The sequence below is a fragment of the Solea solea genome, chromosome 9, assembly GCF_958295425.1.
Source record: "Solea solea chromosome 9, fSolSol10.1, whole genome shotgun sequence".
NCBI lineage: Eukaryota > Metazoa > Chordata > Actinopteri > Pleuronectiformes > Soleidae > Solea > Solea solea.
Genome location: NC_081142.1, coordinates 14,686,380 through 14,710,584, shown reverse-complemented (window position 1 = coordinate 14,710,584; position 24,205 = coordinate 14,686,380). Strand labels below are relative to the sequence as shown.

At 38.1% G+C, this 24,205-nt stretch overlaps 3 protein-coding genes across 6 annotated transcripts in view; 1 reads left to right on the top strand and 2 right to left on the bottom strand.

The window, feature by feature from the left end:
* Positions 1-393: 393 nt before the first annotated feature.
* On the bottom strand, positions 394-7,570 carry r3hdm4 (R3H domain containing 4). The gene is made up of 8 exons (XM_058639116.1): positions 7,378-7,570; positions 5,585-5,742; positions 5,325-5,446; positions 5,114-5,231; positions 4,943-5,028; positions 4,553-4,638; positions 3,808-3,863; positions 394-3,421 (listed from the first exon to the last, which is right to left on the bottom strand). The coding sequence occupies exons 1-8, from the start codon at positions 7,416-7,418 to the stop codon at positions 3,318-3,320; spliced, it is 771 nt and encodes a 256-aa protein (XP_058495099.1). The 5' UTR covers positions 7,419-7,570; the 3' UTR covers positions 394-3,317.
* Positions 7,571-8,451: 881 nt separating this feature from the next.
* Positions 8,452-11,735, top strand: LOC131465512 (uncharacterized). Of its 3 annotated transcripts, XM_058638253.1 has the most exons (4): positions 8,452-8,735; positions 8,805-9,217; positions 10,056-10,252; positions 10,469-11,735. In XM_058638253.1, exons 1-4 carry the CDS (start codon positions 8,543-8,545, stop codon positions 10,611-10,613), a joined length of 948 nt encoding a protein of 315 aa, XP_058494236.1. In that variant the 5' UTR covers positions 8,452-8,542; the 3' UTR covers positions 10,614-11,735. The 3 variants fall into 3 exon arrangements, with proteins under 3 accessions (XP_058494236.1, XP_058494235.1, XP_058494237.1); XM_058638252.1 differs by having other exon boundaries at positions 8,452-9,217; XM_058638254.1 differs by having other exon boundaries at positions 8,452-9,217; positions 10,056-10,257.
* abca7 (ATP-binding cassette, sub-family A (ABC1), member 7) overlaps positions 11,716-24,205 on the bottom strand; it is a 28,365-nt gene continuing 15,875 nt past the window's right edge. Inside the window, exons 26-50 of one of the 2 annotated variants that reach the window (XM_058638250.1) lie at positions 23,551-23,680; positions 23,410-23,433; positions 22,461-22,606; positions 22,093-22,217; positions 21,872-21,979; positions 21,299-21,491; positions 21,098-21,192; positions 20,949-20,981; positions 20,715-20,820; positions 20,561-20,635; positions 20,306-20,475; positions 19,915-20,092; positions 19,503-19,618; positions 18,935-19,079; positions 18,469-18,592; positions 18,103-18,232; positions 17,839-17,965; positions 17,484-17,546; positions 17,109-17,215; positions 16,424-16,565; positions 15,899-16,033; positions 15,425-15,528; positions 15,091-15,183; positions 14,656-14,905; positions 11,716-13,442 (exon numbers count right to left, since the gene is read on the bottom strand). In XM_058638250.1, the coding sequence (XP_058494233.1) occupies positions 12,963-13,442; positions 14,656-14,905; positions 15,091-15,183; positions 15,425-15,528; positions 15,899-16,033; positions 16,424-16,565; positions 17,109-17,215; positions 17,484-17,546; positions 17,839-17,965; positions 18,103-18,232; positions 18,469-18,592; positions 18,935-19,079; positions 19,503-19,618; positions 19,915-20,092; positions 20,306-20,475; positions 20,561-20,635; positions 20,715-20,820; positions 20,949-20,981; positions 21,098-21,192; positions 21,299-21,491; positions 21,872-21,979; positions 22,093-22,217; positions 22,461-22,606; positions 23,410-23,433; positions 23,551-23,680 (3,399 nt within the window). In that variant the 3' untranslated portion in view covers positions 11,716-12,962. The remainder of the gene's footprint in view (positions 13,443-14,655; positions 14,906-15,090; positions 15,184-15,424; positions 15,529-15,898; positions 16,034-16,423; positions 16,566-17,108; positions 17,216-17,483; positions 17,547-17,838; positions 17,966-18,102; positions 18,233-18,468; positions 18,593-18,934; positions 19,080-19,502; positions 19,619-19,914; positions 20,093-20,305; positions 20,476-20,560; positions 20,636-20,714; positions 20,821-20,948; positions 20,982-21,097; positions 21,193-21,298; positions 21,492-21,871; positions 21,980-22,092; positions 22,218-22,460; positions 22,607-23,409; positions 23,434-23,550; positions 23,681-24,205) is intronic. The other variant, XM_058638251.1, reaches the window with a different exon arrangement.

The window sequence follows — 24,205 nt, the reverse complement described above, 5'->3', positions numbered from 1 at the left end:
ATTAGACACTAAATTTAGCACCATGTAATACTCATGCAACGTAATGCAATGTACTTTGGTTTCTTTGCACTAGGATGCCATCTATGGGTAAGAGGCAACACTAGTCCCAGAGAGCTTTCTGACTAGAAATACCTCTTCCTCTCAAATGTCACCTTCTGGAAAAAAAGAACAAATTTTAAATAACTTTGTCTTTCCAAAAATGGAAAAATTCAGCGATCACCCTATTATAAAAGGAGTTCAAATCTTTGTGTTGCTTGTGGTTTTATGTACTTTTCGATATAATATTTTGTATAATGTTTATCTTTTGTCTTTTAATTGTCAGTGACTAACTTTACGTCATCGTTAATACATGTTGGATTTTCCCCCCGAAAAAAACTACACAGTGAAATGAGAAACAAAGAAACTGAATGCTTTAATAGTTGCAGTGATACCTATAAATAAGCACATTTATCATTATATACACATGGATGTTATGGTCTTGTGTATAAAGCTTTCAGACAATTTTAGGCATTCACAAACCACCAGTCAATTATGGCACCAGTCAAGTTCAGTATTTACAGTACAACTACTTCTACGGGGATTTAAAGAGTTGGCAGCACCCCGAGGTGTCGGAGTGAACATGATTCAGTTCATCGTGATGAGAGTATACAGTACAGAGAAAACACCACCAAGTGAAGCCACGACATGACATTCAGAGTGAGAAATCGAAAGCCTGAGAAGTTGATTTCCCTCACAACAAACACACAAACTTTGGTTTTTGACAAAATGCACCAACAGGTCAAGTTACACTGCTGACAGCAGTATAAAAACGAAATTGGTAATAAGGTCTGTTTTTTTTTTTTTAATCATCTGGATACAACTTTCCAAACTGTAGTCAAGTAAAAATTCATAAATATATATACAAAGAACGTGTTTTAAGGCAGATTTTCTGGTGTTGTAAATATGACACATACCTGAAAGTTAAAACTCAGCAGGTGTTTTTTTTTTTTTTTACCATCAAACACATTAAATGTTGTTGTTTCTCTACAAGTGCAAACTAACTAATGCACAATTACACACTTAAAATACCAGTTCATGTAAGAGAGAGGCTTATAAGTTGTAGTTGTGTGTTAGTACAGCTCTTTTTTTTGACAGTGAACGTTAAATGTGGCTGAAAGAACACGTGTACCTTGCCTACACTTGTGCACATGGATCAGCTTGTCCACAGTGGTGCCATGTTTTCATTGATTTTAGCTTCAAGTGGGAAAAGAAGCCTTTAAAATATTGTTCCATTATGACAGTTATTGTGGTATTTGTAACGGTGTTCATTTATCAATATTGACAGTTTGGTTGGATAAAAAGTAACCCTGCCACTTAGACGATGACTTGAAACACGATGAGGTTTGACAGAGCAAAATAAAAAGCGGACCCTGAAGTAAACATATTAAAAGAGTAATTTTCCTCCTAATGCATAACACAGAGATGATTATAAAATACAGTCATTATGTCAATATTGGTGTATTATAAGTGTATTAGAAGTCTGTTATTTCACACACCTGATGACAAATATTTCTTTACACCTACATGAGCCATAAGTGACGAGTCTGAGCATATCGTTGAAAGAGATTATAAGTATTCATGCTTCACTGCTTACACAAGTCATACACCTACAGGCTGATCCTTTAGGCAGTAATGCAACGGATCACTTCCTGTCTCAACACATTAACACATATATTCACGTCATATATTATTGGACCTTCATGGTCCTCACATCCTGAACAGAGCTGATAAGTGGGTCCAGAGTTAAAAGTTCCATTCATTTACCAACTATTTTTTAATTGTCATTTAGTGTGAGGAAGTTGTGCTTTCTGGTAACAGTCTCCTAACTCCTGAGGATGTTAGTTAGGTCATAGGGAAGTCATTTTCACGTGGTGTTTAACTGTTTGTCATCAGTAATACATTGAATTGTATAGTAGTACCAACAATGTTACAGTACATTTGAGTGGAAGCACATTAGCGTCACTCTTTATCACTTTTTTTGCCCTGCATTGTTTTTTCCATTTGTGTGAACCCATGTTTACATACACTGTGTTCAGCAGTGAATATTTGATCCTTGACTTGTGCAGGCCGTCTTTGGTCTGTAAAACACCGATCTGATCAGCCATCGTTGCCTCGGAGAACTTTTCAATTCATAACAGATTTTTATTACGTTTCTCTGAAGACTGTTTAAGTCGCAAGTATAATCGTCTTTTCCTGCACAACCATCGTTTGAATGTCCTATTTAAGAGTCGTCCTTTAGACTCTGATGATTTGTCTGTGTTTAGAACAATATCAGCCACTACTTCTTTACAGCTGCTCATTTCACTTAATATAGTAATGACTTTTAACCTATTGTCTAAAATATCCCAGACCTTGATATGCATTGATGTTATGAGCTAATGAATAATATTCACTTCATGAAGAGAGACTAGAGTGATTGGGCTAGTAAAGTATTAGTAAAACCACTACATTAGTAGACACTTCGCAAAAGCTGATATCATTTGAACCTTCATCTATTTTGAACCATGACTTAATTTAATCTTAAATTCATCCATTGTGTCTTGATTATGCCAGTCTTGCAAATAACATTTTGATATTCTGCTGTTTCAGGGCTAATAACAGTGTCACTAATGTGATCATTGAGAAGAATACTGTATCATCATTATGCCAGATGTTTTTCTTCTTTCAGCTCCAGTAAATATTTGTGGTCACAAGAATGGATTTCTTTTTTAAACATAGCTGATTTGGTTTAGGTTTTTTTTAAATTTCATTCATCATTACTTATATACTTATATTACAATTCAACTTTTCAAATACCTGGGAAAAAGGGACTATGCAACGCAGCTGTGACATTTCTACTATAACAGAAAATGTCTAATATGTGCTGAATCTGGTGCAACTCAAGAGGTCATGCAATAAACTATAACAAAACAGGTTCATGTCTGTTGGGATGTTGCAGTCAGAGCGGTTTAAACTTTCCGATATCAGCTTCTGGTGTGTGTCTACTCCCTGCACTTTAAAATGACTGTTTATCTCTGTTTATTCACTTATTCACTGTTTAATAACCTAACATGCTAATATTTACCTTGTGAAAATTAGGTTATACTGTATATATACATGAATCAATGGACTATTGATGAGTTGTTCATTCAGAATAATTAATAGAAAATGTACTACAGAACCCACAGACCAGTGTAGAGGAAGCTGTTGTCTCTCATCTGTGTTTGCAGAAGGTGGTGGACATTACACAGATACACAGACCTTCTCTATATATGTCAGCTCCCAGGAGCATCCTGGTCTCAGCTTATCTGCTCCAGGTAAGCGGACAACAGAAGTGTCGGAGGGAGAAACTCTTCTTGTTTGTTCACCACTTCAGTCTGACGTGACCCATTGTAGTTGGTGCCTGAGGAACCGACAAAGAAACACTTTGATCATGCTCATGTGACTCAAACACAAATGGCTTTGTGGCTGCATACAGAAGACAATGCAAATAAAGTTTTTTTGTGTTTATGAGCAAGGTTTAGGTGTTTTAAAAATGTTCAGTCAAACTAATGTTTTCTGCATTTATTTATTTCCTCAAAACTAATCATATGCTTATATTGTATGTAGTGTTTTCCCTTTATTTACTTTTGTGATACGGTTCAAAAGTCAGTCAGTGTTGAATATTTTTGCACAGCTATACACAAATAACTAACTTTGACTAATACTTGTCCAGTGCTCAAATACAATTCTCTATCGTTTATAAAGTGAAAAATGTGGGCTATCCAAGAGTCCGGTGTTTCCACTCACTTGCAGAGACGAGGTCCATGTACTGGCAGACGGCGTGAAGCAACAGTCTCTCAAAGCTGAGTCACAAACAACAGAGAAATGACCTTTCACTCTTCGGCTTCATCATCAAACTGACATTCTATTTGCTTAACCCCCCCCCCCCCACACACACACACACACACACACACAGTTTCCTTTAATCGATTAATCTTCCCAGCCCCGTATTATACCTTGCATTCCTAATGAGTTAACTTTCAGCAAATTTACACTGTAATAGAGCAGCAACTAACAATGATTTTCATAATCGATTAATCTGTCGATTGATATTTTCTCGATATTTGTTTGGTCCAGAAAATGTTGTGTTTCCCAAACCTCAAAATTACGAAACCAAAATAATTACGTTTGAATGATTTCTTTGTCAAACAGAGCAAAGAAACCAGAAAATATTCACATTTAATAAACTGAATCGATTATCAAAATAGTTGCATCATTGCAACTGTATAAACTTCAGTACACTAATACTAATAGTAATACTATTAAATATCCACAAACTGGAGGCCTGTACATCAATTAAATGTTCAGAATAAATTATTTATTTAAGATTTTTGTAGTACTGCTCCTTGCCTATTGCGCCTGTAGCAGCTGTAGTGACAGAAATTCTCACTTTTCATATTTAAGTGCTACATCAGTCAACAACTGCAATAGGATACAACAGCATTTTATAACTAATGTAACTGCCAATGCTGAATATTTGAAGGATTTCTACCTGCTGGTGAGGTTGGTTGTATAAATAGAACGAGGCTGAGTATTGAAGAAGTTCACAAGATTTTCCTCAAGTACTTCCAGAATTCCCTGTTGGGAGGAAAAAAGACAAAGAAAAAAGGAAACAGAGGTTATAGAGGTTCCATCAACATAACATCAACATAACATAACATATTAGGACTGCAACTAATGCTTACTTTTAATATTGATAAATCTGATGATGAAGACGAAAAAGAATAATCTGATTTCTTGTGTAGGTACAATTTGACATAAATTTTCATAGATTAGAAGGAAACCAGAAAGTATTTATACATAAGAAGCTCAAACCAGAAAATTCAGAGATATTGTAATAACCAATTCAAATTATCAGCAATGAGAAGAACACAGCTCTCACCATGGGGACTTGTTTCCGTCTCAAAGTGGCTCGCAGTCTGCGATCAATTCTCTGGAAGCAATCCTGAGCATTGAAGGCAGGATTTACTGTGAAGAGACGTGTGACAGTCAAGCAACAAACTTTAAAAAAACAACAATGTCCTACAACCACAACACAAACTGAGACACTCACCATTCCTCTGGTCTTTGAGGAGACGATTAGTATCTTTCTTCTTGGCCACTTCCTGCTCCAGCAGAGACAGCAGCCTCTCTTGCTCCTCACCAGAGCAGTTCATGAAGTCATTCCATGGCTAGAAGAACTGAGTAATAAGTAAAACTAGCCAGAACTGTGTCTCACTAGCTTCATAATGGGAGTAGTACTGGCCAAAAACAGACTAACCCACCTCTATGTAGTTTCCATTGTTGCAGGCTTCAGTGAAAATGGACGGGATGGCCGGGTTACTGCAAACCTCCAGATCATCTTTGGAGCACTCATCTCTCTCAAGAAGATTAGCAAGAAAACGTGCTGGTTTCCAGAGGAGACAATTAGACAGGTGGAGATTAAAGCCATGAAACGACAATGATAGATGTATGAATTCTTCAAATAAAACTCACTCTTCTCCGTTAATACTTGAAGCGAAAGAATGTCAAAACAAGAACTTACTGTTCTCCTGTCGGCGAAGGCTCTTCTTGCCTTTGGCTCGGGGAGTGAGGTCAGAGTTGCGGATGGCTTGGTTGATATAAAACTGCTTCTTTTTGGTGGGAGACACTCGCTTGGCAGGAGAGCTGGGCAAGGAGACGCATTTACGCTCCTCTATCAGGCTGGGAAAACAGAACACCATATCAATTTAGCTTTTTTTAGGGGTATGTGTTAAAACTGCCCAAATATTTTTATGGAGTGAAATGATTTAGATGCATATTACAATTTTAAAATGTAACCTTTATTTAACCAGGAAGTTCCTTAAATTGTATGATGGAGACGTGTGTTTCAGACAATTCACCATTTACAATTCAGTTAAAACAATACATACAACATAAAACAATATGGAACATTACCAGAGGAGATGCAATCAACGATATTTGAATGTGAAGATGAGACGTGTGAACAACACCCGGACCCATGTCCTTGCATTTCTTATCCAGACAAATTGCAAGTTAGGGGTGGGAATCACAGGGTACCTCACAATGATACAGTGCGATATGCGGTCTGCCTTACCAATAATTTCACGATACAACGTTTCTAAGCATAATCAATATAATGCAAGACAGTCACATAGTGATAAATCCTGATATCTGTAAAAAATTAAAAGTGCAGGATTTCTCTATTTATCCACAACATAGATAACAAAGTGCATAAAGTCTATGTATTGAACATGGATGGGGCATCTATAAATGTAGCTTTCGCCACTATTATCCCGCTGTAAACTCCCTCTTTTTCAGCCAGATAACTTCCTCCCAAGTTTCCCTCATTCATTTAAGCAGCACCAACATGAGGAGACATGAAGTAGTGACATCCAATTGATTGACTGTTAAGCTTCCCAATTAAGATTTTAAAACGATTAACTGTTCAGCCCTATTATGTAGAGGTACACAGGATTACATCACCTGGTCTTGCTGTTCAGAGAAGCTCCTCAATCTTAAATGTTGTTGTTGGATTCTCTCTGAGCCTTTCAACATATAACAAGGTCATTTTGCAATGCAAAATAAAACTAAACGCATGAATTGATCCAGTTTCACAGATAATACACAGCCATTTAATATGCTGGACTATCTCTGCCCCTGCAGTATTTATAAATAAATCATTGAGCAGAAAAGGAGCATCCTGCAGCAGCTTCAGATGTAGGTCAGTGGGTGTTGAGTGCGGAGTGAAGACTCACTGCTGCAACTTGCTCAGCTGAAATGTAATTTTTAGCCTCCTGGGCCCTGCAGGTTGTGAGCAACACGACACGCACATTTTTAATTTACGATCGCCTACAGAGAGAAAACCGCTCATATCTACATTGCTATATATATATATATATATATATATATATGTAGCAGCCAGATTGAGGCTATAGTGAAGACTTGAGAGAGATTTAACGACCGTGTTTGACTCCTGTAACTTGACCTTTACGAGCCAACATGGCTAGAGTCAGGAACGTTGAAGGGAAACCACAAGTGCAGAGATCATCTCTCCGATTATTTGTAGAAGCACAACGGTTTATATGTCAACAAACAGAAAAAAAAACAAAAAACACCACAACTAACATATACCAGTGACGCCTAAATGCCAACACAGACAATTTATAATCTCGACAGTCTGCCAAAAGCTAAACATGAACGTTAACCAGCCTCAAGAACACAGGTTTGACGAGCTGGCAGCTTTTTATCTTCTCCTGGCGTTAACCAGCTGATGAAATCCTGGCTAATGCTAACTAGCATGCTAATTTAGCAGATTTATTATTGTCAGTCACTCACATATAATCCTGCTCTTCATTGTTATTTGTCAGAACGACCATCGTATTGGAGCACAATACACGGAAAAGGACCCGGTGTGAGGATATTTACGGGCCGTGTTACAAAAAAGTAATTTTTTACAAAAACACAGTTAGCGAATTTAGCTCAGCTGCTAACTGGGCAGCTAGTCCTCCCACCTCCGACAAAGAGTGAAGTAAAAGTGAGAGGTCTCACTCTGACTGTATGTAGTGAGACCTGGTAGTAAAGCCTTTAAAGAGTGCCTATGAAATTCTATGTTGTCATTAGAATAGAATAGAATAGAATAGAATAGAATAGAATAGGATGACAACATGACAAGAGCTTTTGGCACATATTAATAGCTAATATTTTTTTTTTTAGGGCTGCAGTGATTATTAGATTTTTAATCAATTACTAAATTAAACGTAAACAATTTTGTTTGAGCAACTGATTAGTTGCTTATAGTGTTTATTTCAATAATTAAAACAAGGTTTCTGATTTTTAAGCTTCTTAAATGTGAGTATAGTTTGGTTTATTTTCTTCCTATAACACAGACCTCATTAAAATTGAATCATTTCTGATTTATAGACAAAACAAGACATTTGACAACATCATCATTTCCAGGTTTGAGAAACATTTTTCAATATTTTCTGACATTTTCTGGACCAAAGAATTACTCGATTAATCAAGAAAATGTTCAACAGAGTAGGTAAATCAAAAGAAAATGTATTTTGTGACAAGAATTGCTGCACTATATGAACAGGACACACCGGTTTTAATGCTAAGAAAGCTGAGAAACAAACCTATACCATTATTATTTATTGATAACCTATAATATAAAATATTTGCTACAAAATTCCTGTTACAATTTAGGAGTAAATGCACTTCCATGTCATTAATTAAAAAATCCAACATCTCAGTGTGGTTAGAGTCTGTTGCATTATTGTAAAACTGAACAATGACTATTTATAGGTGACTGGCGTTTGTGTGTCCGTTACCATAACAGCCAGTTTAATAGAGCGGCCACATCGTAATCTGAGTCTTTTCACTGCTGTTGAGACAGAGAAGGGTCAGAAAACCAAACTGTTCAGTCTGTGGAGTGTGTATTTTTTCCTTTATTTTGAAAGGTTTCTATGTGAGATGCTTGAGCAAAATCAGAGAAGAGTCAATGAGGAGTTTTTGTCCAGATTTTGTGATGGGGAAAGAAAAGAAAACGGCAAAACTAGAAAAACTGGAACCAGACACACGAGCGATCATCATGGGTGAAGTAAATAAATCGATTCCCAGGATGAGACTTGTGAAATCAAAGGACAAGATGAAAGTGAAGACATCAAACAAAAGACTCCCAACAACAGACAAGGGTATAATAACCACATGTGAGACATCGGGGAACGTAATGAAACTCTGTCTCAACTTAATGCCTGTTTTAGCTTCAGCCAAGGAACCTGAAGAAGAAGATGAGGAGGACAGAGAGGAAGATACCAGCTCTACAAGTGCAGAGGAACCAAACACCAGCAACACACATGACCCATCTGCCACCAAATCAGTGCATCAATCTCTCAGTACAAGTGATTATTTTGCAGGACTAACCAAACAACCACTAAACTCTTTGTTTGTCCTGCCTCCCATAACTCAACCTACATCAGTTCCTGTGTGTGGTGGTGACCATCACAAGACCCAGAAGTTCACAACATCTCTACCTCGTATCAGTTTACCTGAGAAAACAACAACAACTGTCTCAGAAAACATTAAAACTGAAGTCAGGGGAGTCGATGACAAAATGACAGAGCACGTGACAGATGCTGCTGGGCCCTGGATAGACAACATCCTGCTCTCGAAATATGTGAGTAATATTCATTTAAAATGTAGTATGCCATGTTTTCACACCATTTTCTAAAAATCTATAGGTAAGAGAGTCTGAAAGGGTTTTGATCAGTGGGAGGATGTGGGGGAAAATGTGATTTACTGTACATCAGTCTCTATTGACAACCTGGAGAAACTCCACCAAAACCAACACGATATTCATCTTTAAAAGTTATATGCTTTCATTATATAATAAGAATAAGGAATAACAATAATAACAACAACAATAACAGTAATAACAATAAGTAGTAATATTACAATATTACAGTGATCAACATAATTATTTAGTAATGTTTTTATGTTTTACATGTAAAACATTTGATTAAATAGATGTTTTTTGATTCATAGAGCCCATAAACTTCGTTATTAAAAATCGATTAGAGCTGCAACTAATCATTATTTTCATAATCGATGAATCTGTCGATTATTTTATCGGTTCATCGAGTACTTGTATGCTCTGTTAAATGTCAGACAATGTGGACAAATGTTCATCAGTGTTTCTCAAACATGGAAATAATGATGTTCTTGAATGTCTTGCTTTGTCAAAATAGTTAGTTATTAAACAAATTAGTAATTGATTAATAATTGATTCATTAAACAAACGTGGCAGCCCTAAATTTGATGGATATAATTTACACACTTGAGTTCAGTCACGAAACACACACAAAAAAACACAGAAAGTCATGCGTGATTAAAAAAAAGAAAGAAAAATATACTCCCAAAGAAAGTAAAAAAAAAGATATAGTTTTGTGGTTCACACGTTAATTATTTTTAAGGCATGACCTGACTTTGTGTCTTTGCCCTTGTTGTCTGTGCAGAGATCTGCTGAGTTTCGTCTTCCTGACATTTCTTTGTCCAGTCTGGACGCTCTGCTGCAGACTGTCACACAGAAACTGGGGAGGAAGAGGAGAAGTGGTGAAGGAGCATGGGGACAAGTCCAGTCTGATCACCTCCTCATCACGGAACCACACTTGAGAGAAACGAGACCCGGACGGCAGCTCAACCAGACCAACATGTGAGGTTAAAGGCTTTGAGTACAACCTATCTATCTATCTGTCTGTCTGTCTGTCTATCTATGACTTTGTAATTAATAAAGTGTACATTGCATAAAACATTATATTTTGTTGAAAACATGAATTAAAAGATTTTCTATTGTTGACACTGCAAATGCTAAACAAAGGGTTCCCAAAATAAAGTGTAACCCGTCTTTTTTTTGTTTTTTTCTTTACAGTAGAAGATCAACACCATCATCAGTGGGTGGTGGACACAGTGGAAACAAACACAAGAGGCTCCCCGCACTTTTCCCTGCAACTAAGCCCACACTCATGCTCAGCATGACAAAGAAAAACCTCCCCACTTACACCGTGAAGCAGTGACACGTCAGTGAACACGGACATCGTCACTGTCGTGTTGGTTGCATGTGATTGCAACAGATCGATCGAAACACTGGCATTTTCTAAAATAAAAAAGACATTTAAAATATGCAGCTCCTTTTGACTGGAACGTTCAAAAGATATGTGGAAAAACTGAAGGATCTGTTCTCATCTGACACTTTGACAGTGTGAGTTTAAAGGACTTGAAACACACTTTATAAGGATTTTCTTAAATATTTGCTGATCTTGTGATTTTATATTGTATCCCGTAGCTACCCTTTATATATATCTAAACTTAGCACAAAGAGTCAGGAACTTTGTGTTTGGTTGATTATTTCTTTGTTAATAAATCATAATTAGAGCTGAGACAATTACTTGATTAATCGATTATTAATCGTTTACTAAATTAACCGTCAACTATTTTGATAATTGACTAATTAGTTTGAAGCTTTTTTCATGATTAAAACAAGATTTCTGAGTTTCTTAAGCTTCTTAAATGTGAATATTTTCTGGTTTCTTTGCTCCATATAACAAAGAAATCATTACATTTTTGGTTTGTGGACAAAAAACAAGATATTCAAGGACATCATCATTTCCAGGTTTGATCAACATTTTTTGACGTTTTCTGACATTTTAATGACCAAACGATTACCCGATTAATCGTGAAAATAATTGACAGATTAATTGTTTATGAAAATAATCGTTAGTTGCAGCTCTAATCATAATACCAGGCTGTTGTGGCTGTGTATAGTTCTTCCACATGCTACCGAGGCCCCCTGTTTGTTGTATCAATGAATAAAGTTAAATTGCCAATATGCAGTTTGGCATTGGCAGAGAAGATTTGGCACATAGATGCATTTTCCTCAGAAATGGGGCTCCATTTAAAAGGGAAAAAACAGGCTTTTCCAAGATTAATCGCCAAGAAGCATTGTTACAACAAAGAAATAATCCACCAAACACAAATGTCCTTACTTTTTAAGGTTATTTTTAAATTGAAGTCTGTAATATGAGTGTTTGGTATAGTTGTAACCCTGTCCTGTCAGGGTTACAACTATTCCTGGTTGAATAAATAACAAAAAAAAAACCACAATATTTTAAAAGTTGATACAGGAAACAATATTTTTTATTTTCCTTCAGGACAAACCATTCACAACACACATATATACCTGTTTTTTCAATACTCATACAGTTAGTATATACTGTACAATAAATACAATAGAATAGATTTACTAATATTCAAGTAGAATTCTTCAAGCTCAGGAGCTTAAAGGTACATTCGGAGAATTCGCAAACACATTTACAGCATACACCAGTTGAATAAATCCAGCTTGTTGTTCAGGTTTTGCATAATTCCATCTTTTTTTAAATTTTTTTTATTTTATTTTAATGTTAGCAGTTTGTATTCGGGAATGAAAATCAACTGCTATTAATGTTTCTGTCTCATGCGATGATATAAATATGTAACTGTGCATTATAGTGCAGTAACAACTTGCTTTGGATATTCTGCCAGCTGTGTCATTTCTCTGATAGAAGAAAGGGTTACTAACAAAAAACGGACTTAAGTTTACAATAATAACAATAATAATAATAAAAAGCTCAAACTGAATGCTGCGTTTTTCACATAATTTGGAGCAACTGGTAAAACATAGGTGCCGTTGTGATGACGTTTGTTGGACCTGGACTTGATACTTTATAAATACTGTGAGCTAATTCAATGAGGTTTATGGACCTTCATTTGGAGAGTGACACAAAATGAAAAGCATTTTTTTTCTTGATTTACAAAACACTTAGTTATTAAATGCTTATACAAGAATAAACTTGCAAGTAGAGACATTTTCTGAGTGTTTGCAGCATTTTCTTATTTAAAGTGCTTTCTGTAACATAAAGATGAGGCTGACAAGTCTAATGACTGAGCCCTGAGGAACACCAACCATTGATTTTTACATTTAGACTTACATCTTATCCTATCAACTATCACTTCTAACTTTGGACAGACGATGAGATGTAGATACAAAAAAAAAAGAGAACCCAAGTCAAGGGTATAAACCTATGGATTGGTTGATGAGCAATCAAGGCACCAAAGCTATTATTAGGAAAGTGTAACTGTTGCTAACTGAGGCCTTTATGTGACTAAACTCAGAGTCAGTTCAATTAACTGATAACTGTGAAATTCCATATTTCCTAACATTAACTTCATACTGAGATTCCAAATCAGCTCAGTTGCTCCTGTGTTACATATTGATTTTGCAGCAAACATTGAGCAACAGTTAAATAAATATAAAATGAAGAATAACATTTTCTTTGCTTACAATTGGTCCAAACTGCTTCTTTTGCCTGTGCTCACCAGTAACTTCACAGATCACTGTCTTGTGTGTTGCTGCCGACTATAAAAAGTGCAGAAGGATGTTTACTGGAGCTCTGTCCTCTGTGTCGGGATCCACTGGGTTCTCCACCTTTACTGCTGTCTGATGAACTGCTGCTACTCCTCCGGCTTATTGGACACATCGCCTGGGTCTGCTCTACTGGCTGAGGTATTTTGGTCATAGCCATACAGCAGCTGTTTTCCCCTGTAGATTTGTCTTCTTTAGATTTACACTTACTAGATGTGGTCTTTTTTGATTTCCCTCCCTTGGGTTTGCTGTCAGATGGTGTCGCATGCTGCTGTGTGGTCTTGCTTTGTTGAGGCGATGTGACTGGTGATTGTGGTTGGATGATGGGAGGGTAAACCCTGGTGGGCAGACCAGCCTGGTTGCTCTGTACTGTCCCGTTGCTGATGAACACATCTGTGAGGCAGCTGTCATCAGTCTGCTCTTTGGCAAAGTTGACAAACACCTACAACAACGAATGGGCCAGCTTTAATGTCAGACAATTTGTTTATATAAAAATGGCATTTGACATGAGCTTTCTTTTAGCGATGTTTGCTTTTTGGCAAGTAATACTATCAGACCTGACCGAGGGAGGGTTTGTGTATACAGCAGCAGCACAGGGGAGTTTGAGCACTAGAATTCACTTCCTGTGTAAATGTCTGTTGTCTGTTCTTCTGTTTGCAACTTCAGTCTACAGCTTTTGGATCAATCTGATATCTACACATATATTACACACCTCTTTCGACTCTAACTCAACTAAGACAACGACGATGACAAAAAAAGGGAAGAAGAAAAAAAATAATAAAAAAAAGCACTTACTTGTACATTGCACTTATGACTAGCACTTTATAGTTTGGCTTACTTGTACCCAAATGTTGGAATGCACTTATTGTAAGTCGCTTTGGAAAAAAGCGTCTGCTAAATGGCATGTAATGTAATGTAATATCTTTTGTGAGGAGTAGGTGATCACCCAAGTATGTTTGTATACAATTTCAAGAAATCCCAATAATGAGTAAACAAAGAAAAAAAGAAAAAAAGAAGCAACTATACCATCAGACCAAATTCTAAATTTCATCCAGATCAGAGATTTGGCGCAATTTAAATTTAACATGGTTCAGTCCCATTTAACAAGTTCAGATGTGTATATCTCAGCGACATCTTATAATATCAGGATGAATTTTGTCATGCTTATGTAAGAAAGTAATAGCTACAAGTAGGTAAATTCAATACAGATCCAGAAAGTGTTCTGGATGCAGTGGATGTGAAGTACAAACACAGGTGACAAAGTGTTTAAGCCTTGGCAAAGGTCTGTGACAATGGTTTGACATTGGTTTGAATTTAACAGACATGTTTATAATTAAAAGTAACAAACTACGATTTTAAATAAATAATATCATAATTCCCAGATACTGCAAAGGAAACACTGTTGAAATGTGGCTGAATGACATGATCAAAACCTTAAACATCTGTTTCATTTCAATAGAATCTGAAAACCCTTCCATTAAAATACTTCGTCAGATGATATTCGAAAACTATCCAACTTTAACACCTTTGTATTATTTAAAGTATGATAAAAAAAAAAGTTTTCAGTTTTATCTGTATAAAAACCAAACTACTAAATAAAAATGTGTTTTTATTGTTTGAGAGAGAGTAAAGAGCAGCTGCAGTATCATCCTCACCTGGTCCAGGGTCGTCTGTGAAACCGAGAAGTCTTCAATGCCCACTTCCTCGTAGTTGTTAGCCAACACATCGAAGACCTGAGCCAGGCAGCAGGCATGGGAGGGCAGCTGGAACTGCAGCACGTTGTGGTGACGCTCCTTCAGCTCAATGCTGGGAAAAGAGTTCTTCATGTATGCGCTGACGGGACACAAGTCTGGATTCGAGTTAGCGTCTGACAAACGGAGGATGAGGGTATAGCCATCGCCAAACCTGAAAGATGAAGGACAGAGAGAAACAATACTCCTGATTCATCACTTAGCTTAGAGATCACGTAAGGCTCGGATCTCCTTGCTATAAAGGCAATATTCTCCTAAAATACTGGCTTCACTGACAACAAAAGGTGCAATAGCTGATACAATGTCTGGGGGCAGCTTGAATATGTACTGTGTGCTTACCTGTTCTTCAGGTGTTGAACAGAGCCCAGACATTGGAACCTGCCATTCACCATGATGGCCATTCTGGTGCAGAGAGCCTCACATTCCTCCATACTGACCATACAAAACACAGGAATTAAGTTATTAGCATTTACACACTGAGTCAACCTTGAGCTGCAAAGCTGAAAAGACAACTGATTTGGCTTAAAAATACTCTGACTCATGTCTGTTTTTTTTTTTACAGGGATTTGTAGGTCATCCTGCTATTGTGTCTCAGTCTTTACAGCCTTGTACAAGATAAGTCCTCATGAGTACAAATATGTTAAGTACAAATGTACTTTACTTATCCTCCTACCTGTGGGAGGTTAGAACCACAGCTCTTCCCTCTTTGGTGACACTCAGGATACAGTTCCACAAAAATCGTTTGGCTTTTGGATCCATACCAGTGGTGGGCTCATCCTGACACACAAAAAAAAACACAAATCAAATAAAGACAGTAATATCTACATTTATTTTTAGAAAGGATTTGTGCCAACCAATTTGAATGTACATATTCATTTCAGAGTAAAAGTTGTTTCAAATTGTTCAAATTGAAATGACCCAAATGTTTCCAAATGGCGTACATGAGAAGAGCTCGTTAAATTCACTCAATGTTAAAGTCAGGTGCTTCCTTTAGCATAGGATACAGTAGTGGACACTTCTTCACCAAAGAAATGAGCCAATGCCGTACTACAGTTACTTACATGTGGATTTCAACAGGTGATATTACGTTGATGGAAATGAACTACAGGAGGAGGAAAACACTTTCGTGAACTAGTTTGATCCTCACCAGGAATATGACCGGTGGAGCCCCAATAAGGGAGATAGCAGTGGAGAGTTTCCTCTTGTTGCCTCCACTGTAGCCTCCAGCTTCCTGCTCAGCATAATGCGTCAGTCCAAGTTTCTTCACGCCCCACTGTGCCACCTGTAGCGCAACAGAGAAGCCATGCTTTTATGACAGATGCTTGAAAAACCTGTCACTACACATAAGGACATATGGACCAATACCCCAATGAATAGATTATAAAAAGGGAGGGACAGAGATAGAGAAGAGAGAAAGCAACCTCTCCTGCATGCTGTAGCTAAAACAGGTACCTAAAAATAACAGGCCACTGAATCTGAGACCAGAAAATAAACTAGACATCTCGAAATCAGCAACATCATAGCGCAGTATACTATGTGGGGCAATGCTGCATTCACACAATGCCTGCAGCACGGAGAAGAAAAACAGAATTTGGATTATTTTAAGGTGATTAGCCTTATTGCTAACTGTGTTTTCTCAACAGAATATAGAGCTTGTTAACTGTTCCTTTACCTTGGAAACAGATTCCTCTGGAACCCCGCGCAGGCGAGCGTACAGCTCCAGATGTTCCTGACCTGTCAGCAGGTCACTGATGGCGTCAAACTGTGGACAGTAACCCATCAACTGGTGGACTTGCTCCATTTCTCTCTGAACACTAAGAGAACCACATGGAAACACAGTTTATCACCAACACTGCTGATATACAGTAACATACTAAAACTACCACTAATAATATCAATGCTGGTGTGACTACTCTGGATTTTATTGTAAAGTAGAGATGAGCCAACATGCTTTACATGCTAAACAATTTCTGGACATTTTAATGGTCAACGGAGATTTGACCTGAGTGAATTTAGTGTTTAATGACTATAATACCGACAGACATACATGTCCCATATGGATAACGGGAGCACTGGCACAACCATGGTAGGACCTTCTCAATTTCCAGTACTAATTTCCTCAAACTATTCTACTTCTATTACTGCTACTACTGTATATCTACATCTAGTGCTTTTCAAGCTGAAGAATGCCAAAACAGTGAATACCTGTTGCAAATACAAGCCTTTTAACTATAAATATATTAGGATTTTTTTTGTATTTAGTGTTTCCTGACAAAGAAAAAAAAGCTAATGACATTTTGTGGATACTGGTTCATGTCATTCAAGTTGAATAACTGGGTGACAGAAACCATTTGTACCTGTACTGGTTCAGGACAGCTTCTCCATAGGTGATAGGTGTGTCTCCAGTCAGCATGCGAAATGTAGATGTCTTCCCTGCTCCGTTCACCCCCAGCAGACCGAAGCACTGGACAGACAGACAGAACACAACTTGCATATAAGAACCTCTATAAGAACATAGGACATGTCCATTACAGTCATCAGTATCAGGTATAACACAATTTTTGGGACATTTTCCAATTGACTCATAGATAAAACCATGATAACAAGCAATAATTGTAGACAATGACTATGGCTGTATCTACAGCCGATGACAGGCACAGTGTAAATGTATTATTTGTCCTAAATTAACTATGACATTATCAGTGTTGCATTTCATCCGAAAAATCTCTCACCTCGCCACGTGGAATCCCGAGGCAGAGGCGATCCACCGCCGGCTTCTTACCTGATTTATAAACCTGAAAAACCCAAAGAAGGCTACAATGACAATTCTGTGGCAGAAAACACTTAAGATATAATAATTATTTTCAACAAACTGAATGAATGACAGGTGAAGGTGGATTGTAAGTTCATGAAAAATACACAAGGGTCAAAACAAACATAATTTAGGCAGTTTGAATGAGCAATTAGTTCCATGTCAGTGACAATCAATAGGTGGATAAACTTAGGTTGATGATTTTGACCAACACTGCTTCCATAAAAGAGATCTTCTTATAACACAACGCTGAACTTTTCAGGTGCCGGTTATACCTTGCTCAGGTCAATCATGGTGAGGATGTCTGATTGGGCTTGGCCACTTTTGACCCGCTGTCTCTCCCTGGCAACGTCCTCGTCTTCAGGAGCAAGAGGAGGCATCTCGGGCTCAACCCACCACGGCCTAGAGAGACATTCAAGAGCACAGGAGGACCACAAGCTGTAACATATGTGCATCTCATTACTAAATACAATATCTCTACAGTTATTTCATGTTAAAGTAAGGTTTCTCTATTGGGGTTAGAGCAGTTTAAATCATACCTGAAGCGTATGAAAAACTTGTACTGCAGCATTATGGTGAAGATGAAGAAGATAACACCCTGAGCTGCCATCGCAAACAAGTTCTTCCCGACAAAATCCCATTGTAGAGGATCCAGAGTCTGTTTACTGCCTGGAACAGAAGGAAAGAAAGACAAGTGTGTGTTCATAAAAAGATGTAATACATAAACATACATTCTCTAGGATGGTGGAAACATAGGCTGGACGTAAACACTGCATCTTAAACAACACAATGTGCTTCAATGGTAATTTATGAGATGCAGAAATGTTTCTGAGGTTACACACAGAGTCGACATGTGTGAGTCTAACAGTGTGCAGAGCAGAAATAAACACTCTGTGGCTTCATACCCAGTCTCTGGAAGGCGTCTGCCATGGCCTGATTTTTGGCCATGTCGATGAGGCCCCGCCCCAGACAGAAATGAGGGAAAATAAGGAAGACCTTTTTCAGGATCCGGTTTACTTCATTCAGATGCTGGAAAGAAGTTAAAATGTGATAAGAACACTGTATGCATTGTTATTGTTTCACTTTATTATTCATTACTGTTCAGTGTGATTCCTGGCTGTCCTGCCACACTTGACGTTTGTGGACATATTTTTTATTTATTTAATCTCAGACAATTAACTTAGAAAATTCTTACAAAGACTGACATGACTGCATGCAATCCTGAGCTGATGACAGTGTGAACAGTAACGCTGCTTCAATACACAGCAGCTTTCTGAAATATTATAGCTGAGAGTTTTTCTTTAGTTTTAACTCTGGCTTATTCATTACATGCCGTCTCCTGTTTGTAATAAGTGCATTTTTTTTTTTTACCTCATCTACAAACAGCTCCAGGACAAAGGTGGCGATGCTGCCGTTAATTCCAATGAAGAGGTTGATGGAGGTCAGAACCACATAAGCTGTGCTGGGGACGGTGAAAACAAAGGACGCTGGGTACATGAGAGGGGTGATGGACCACCTAAAAGGACAATTAAGTTATCCAGTTAGTGCTGAGCCGAAGGAAGCAGGAAGAGGAAGGCAATCATTTAATTGGGACAATGGAGAGATGAAAACTCACGTGAATGTATTAGTTCATTTAAGTAATGTGGAAGACGTTTTCATATAAGTAAATACTTTACAGAGAATATTATACTACAGCAAATATGTTAGCCTGTGTCGTTACAGTAGGTATGTTTTAAAAATATTTATGTTTTAGGGAAGCTCACAGTTTGTAATGTCTTAAACAGGAAGACTCTGAAATAACTTCATTCAAATGAAACGTGAGGTAAAATTAATTAATTAGACTGATTTAGGAGCTCTGATCATTCAGTCTGGTCTGATTTTATGACAGGTGATTTTTGGTGAGTAGCCACATGGTGAAGTGAAGTTTAATTAAACATACCCATAGAGGAGGAGCAGCAGGATGAGAGCGGGCAGGTTTGTCTCAGACACGTACGACTGCTGCTGGAAACTGATGAAGATCAGTACCACCATGGTGGCTGGGACAGTGTAGTTCAACTGTAATACAAGGGATAATTAACCAGAGGATGTTTCTCTTATACAGCATGTGTACTAGAATAATGGCACAGGCTGCATGTCATTGAGATTAAAGGATCTGCACTGGGCTGGTTTAAGTCAGAGGGTCTGATTTCAATTTCTACACAAATATAATCATGGAAGCTGTGAGGTGTTTTGAATGTGTAAAGAGCCTTGAAATAATGGGTTGTGATTTGGTGCTGAATAACAAAATTAAATGGGAATTTCAAAACATAACAACTGTCGGGTGTGTGATTGATTTTCTCTCGAGTACTGACCATATCCCAGGTGAAGTTGGCCAGCCAGTAGAGGATCGGTTTGACCCCGCTGACAAACTGAAGGTGTTTGGCCTTGCTGACTCGCTCCTCGATCAGAAAAAGGACAAAACTGGCCGGCACAAAGGACATGGCAAAGATGACGCAGATGGAAACCAGAACATCAACTGAAGTTGTCATCCTGAAAAGTGGCACAGAGGTGGGTAAGCAACACACACAGTAAATAAATGTCGCTTTAACAATTTAAATCAGTCCAATCCTTTATGAAACTTTATTAAACTCATCCAAACTCTTGGCGACTCTTTACTTCCTGTAATCAGCTTTATGGAAGGTTCTTGCATGATGGAACAGAATGTTGGCTAATTCTTCAACATTTTAAAAAAAAAAATCTTACATGGCCATTTCTGTGAGTTGCTCTTTGGTGAGGTTGAGTGGGTGGTTGTAGGCAGTGATGCCGTGTCTCCTCCTCTCTGGCCCTGGCGGCAGGCTCGCTCTCAGCAGGCCATTGTTCATCACATTGACAAATGACACCATGGCATGCCAACCTTTGTTGTTGTACCACACCTAAGTACAACAGAAAGAAACACTTTGCTCAAAACCTTTTATATCAAAATTCTCCACTGAAGACTCATAACAGACACACATTTACCTTGATATTGTTTTGACTGTGGAGTTCTCCAAGAATATCAGGTAGTCGGTTCAAAAGATTATTCAGTGAACTGTTCTGTGAGGAAATAACACACATTATATAAGACTCACAAAAACATAAGGAATGATAAAACCAGCCTAAGACCTCACTATACCTGTGGTACTCTGTAACGAGTCCTGATTGCCATCATCAAGTCTTGGACTTGATTAGCATGAGGTAAAGTCTGTGTGGCTCTGCCCCCGAGAGAGAAGCCCCCATATCTGCAACACAGAAATTTAACTAAGTCATTTTTGACAAAGGGCTCAAAACGTAGGCACTAAAACTCAAGAGGCAGCAGATATTTTGCTGCCAAAATAGTGTTTTTGTGTGTTTCATCCCAACAGTTTACCTGAATTCATTCACCCACTTCTTTTGTTTCAGGCTGTAAATTCAGAAAGAAAAAAATCCACTCAGAAAAGAAGCTGACCAATAATCACGACTAGAAGACAAGAAAATTACAATTCAAGATTTTAAACTGTATTTTTGTCACTGTAGCACCTTTTCTTGAGGATCTGAGAGTAGGTTTTGACCAGGTAGTCAGAAATGTTATAACTGGTCAGATTTTGGAGGATGTCTCCAGTCAGTCTCCTCATCTGAAAAGTAACACATTAAAAGATCTCCACTGAAAATTAGGGACAGACACATTCTGCAGTACATTTTCACTCAGCACAAGCTGAAACATTGCATTACTACACTCACCTGTGGTGGCGGCAGTCCACCCGCTCCCTGCGGACAGTCGGGCAGCATCCGTCGGACGTCCTCTGTGCTACACTGACATTCAGGAGAGGGTTGGTCTCGGCTCCAGTTGCCTCTGCTGAACATCTGCCAGGTGGAGTATGAAACCTGTGGTCGCATGAACAGACCACCCCGCTCATCTTCACACAGAGTGCTCCTGCACAAAGAACATGCAGTAAACATAGAGATTTTTTATCTGCTTTTAACATGAAAAAGTTGCCTCAATGAAAAACATTGAAGTATACAGATTACTTCAAAGGCAGAAGTTAATTAAGTGATGGATTATTTAATATTCTTAATCAAAAAACTAAACTTTCAGAATGTTTTCATCACTACACAGTTTTTTTTCCCCTCCTGTTATAAGTGGATCTGTACATGTTTATGCAAAACATGCAATGACTATTTTTGAGATCAATATACTTGGATCCTAACCAACACTGGTTTTTAATTATATAAAAATGTACTCATGGATTTTAATTGCATCTCACTAACTCTTTGATGCCAGAGAAATTTTTGTGTTTACAGAGATTGTCTTACGTGCTGTTGTCTTCTTCCTCAGTCTCCATGCACTTGGTACCAAAGCCTGGTTGGTCCAGAAGAGCTTCCAATAAGTTCTCAATGGCTGGGTTCCCAGGGGCATCATTACTGTTAAACCACGGATTTTTAGGGATGAAAATGAGCTGTTATGTCATAGAATTAAACATTCACTTAGTTGGTGGATACATTTGAGAGAATAAACCAAACTGGTGGAGGCCAACCTGAAGAAGGTGTACTGTTGTCCGTACATCCACGGCTGCAGTTGCACAGCAGGGTACTTCCCAAACGGCGGTACAATGAGACTGAAGAGAAGGGCAACCAGGACAAACATGGCAGGTAGAACGACCTGAAATGTGAAGAAAACTTCAGCTCAGAGACTTTGAACATGTTTCTCTGGTAATGAATCACGATCAATATACATACCGAACCTAAACATGAAACAAGTATAGCCAGCTAAATATTCTTGGTCAGCTAATTGATGGCAGAATTCTCGTTTTTATGAACAGAAACACAATGGAAGAGAAAAAGCACAGACCATTTCTAAAAAAAATCTGTCTCTTGATTAACTGTTGCTGGTGCTTGGGGTCACCTGAGCAAAGATGCCTCTACGGCTTCTCCGAGCATAAAGCCAACGTTTAACAAAGAGAGCCCTCAGCTGTTGCCAGGTCAGCCACCAGCCAGTCAGGGGGATCCCACCTCGACCGTCTCCACTCAGACAGTCTGTCTCCTGCGGCTCTGTAAACAGAAAAGGCACAGGATGAGGACTTATACTGTATACTTGATATACTGCAACCACCTTTAATATGATGGAGACAATAGTCAGACTACAGCCTGCTTAACTGTAGTAGGAGCAGGACATGACTTTGGTGTGTACTTACTGTCATAAACGGATAAGTGGTTAAATCACTTTTAAGTAGTAGTAGTAGTATGTATCTTTCAATGTAAACAAATATATATGTTACATTCAAAATATTGTCAACTGAGTTCATGCAGTGCTGAATGAGCCTCCACACGACTCTGTGTTTCTCAGTATAGCAGTGTTTAGATCTCATGTCGCCTGGTGACATTCCCATGCTGCATACAGGAGGTGATTTAATTTATATCAGACAGAGGCAACAGCAATGTCGTGAAGCGGCTGCAAACGGACTGAAGTATGACTGAAAACACAACTATGCACCCATGAAAACTTTCAGAGGTGAATTATACTGCTTTCTTTGAGCAGGTTGACAGGATAAATGCATCTTGTCCCCATCCGCCCCTGCACTACCACTGTATACACACAAAAGCTCCCTCAGTCAGGTCTGATGGTATTGCATGACAGAGTTTTCAGATGAAGGCTGAGCGTACAAACAATGTTAAATGTTTCTGTTTGCGAAGACCAAACGGAGGCAGAATAATAAATAAACAACAACAAACATCACAGAATGTTTCACTCTGCAGCTTTAAAGAAGAGTGATGGTAATATTAGCAAATATTTGTATGTTAACTGAAAAAAAAGTTTATATCATGACTGTCAGTAACTGATGATGTGAGGGTACCTTGCTTATGAAGCCTTTTCCTTCCTGGCAGCAGTATGGAAACAAACAGTCATAATTGAAGACATGTACCGAGTATACATGGACACACCGTGTGGTATGTACACACATAACTACTGTATGAGCCAGAGTGCTAGTGCATACCTGTCTCTGGTTCTTCAGCAGGCTGTCTTTCTGTTCTCTGTCCTGCTGATGGTTGTTCACTGAGGGGAGATTCAGCCTGCAGCAGAGGTTCAGCATCCACACCCGTTTCCTCTGCCACTCGCAGAAAAATCTGAAAATTAATGGAATGAAGGCTGTGATAAAAGATTAAAATAAAAAAAAAAAAACACAATTCCCTCCTTAATTAATGCATTTAGTGTAAAGGAAAAATCACCAATTGAAGGTGGATGTTTGATTTGTGGTAACAAGGTAAATTTACTCATTTTAATTTTTAGCATGGAACTCTTCTCTATTTAAGTACTAATGGATGAACAATTAATGAAAATTCAGTCCCATAGTCTTCCCTCTATGCAAAAACACAAAGAAAAACTTTGCCAATTTATTTAAAATCCCTCAAGATGCGGAAATTAAGTAGAGATGAAGAAGAGAAAGAAGAGCAGTCTGGGACTGTGAGGTTGCAGGTACCACTGAGAGAGGACAGGACATACTAAACCAGCTCTGTGCTTGTGTACGGTATGTTGTTAAACTGTGATAAAAATGGTAAAATGTGGCTTCTCTCCATGTTTGTTGAAGATGAGGTTTGATACCGGACCATATATGTTATATTTTGTACAACCATTGACCAAGCGCAGTGTTC

What these genes read in the sequence shown, in the direction of transcription:
- r3hdm4 (XM_058639116.1), bottom strand. Translation starts at nt 7,418, where the DNA reads ATGGTCGTTCTGACAAATAACAATGAAGAGCAGGATTATAT. An exon ending in AATGAAGAGCAGGATTATAT is followed by an intron (nt 5,743 to 7,377) that starts GTGAGTGACTGA and finishes CTGTTTTCCCAG; the next exon opens with CCTGATAGAGGAGCGTAAAT. An exon ending in ACAATGGAAACTACATAGAG is followed by an intron (nt 5,232 to 5,324) that starts GTGGGTTAGTCT and finishes CAGTTCTTCTAG; the next exon opens with CCATGGAATGACTTCATGAA.
- LOC131465512 (XM_058638252.1), top strand. Translation starts at nt 8,543, where the DNA reads ATGAGGAGTTTTTGTCCAGATTTTGTGATGGGGAAAGAAAAGAAAACG. An exon ending in ACATCCTGCTCTCGAAATAT is followed by an intron (nt 9,218 to 10,055) that starts GTGAGTAATATT and finishes TTGTCTGTGCAG; the next exon opens with AGATCTGCTGAGTTTCGTCT. An exon ending in CAGCTCAACCAGACCAACAT is followed by an intron (nt 10,253 to 10,468) that starts GTGAGGTTAAAG and finishes TTTTCTTTACAG; the next exon opens with TAGAAGATCAACACCATCAT.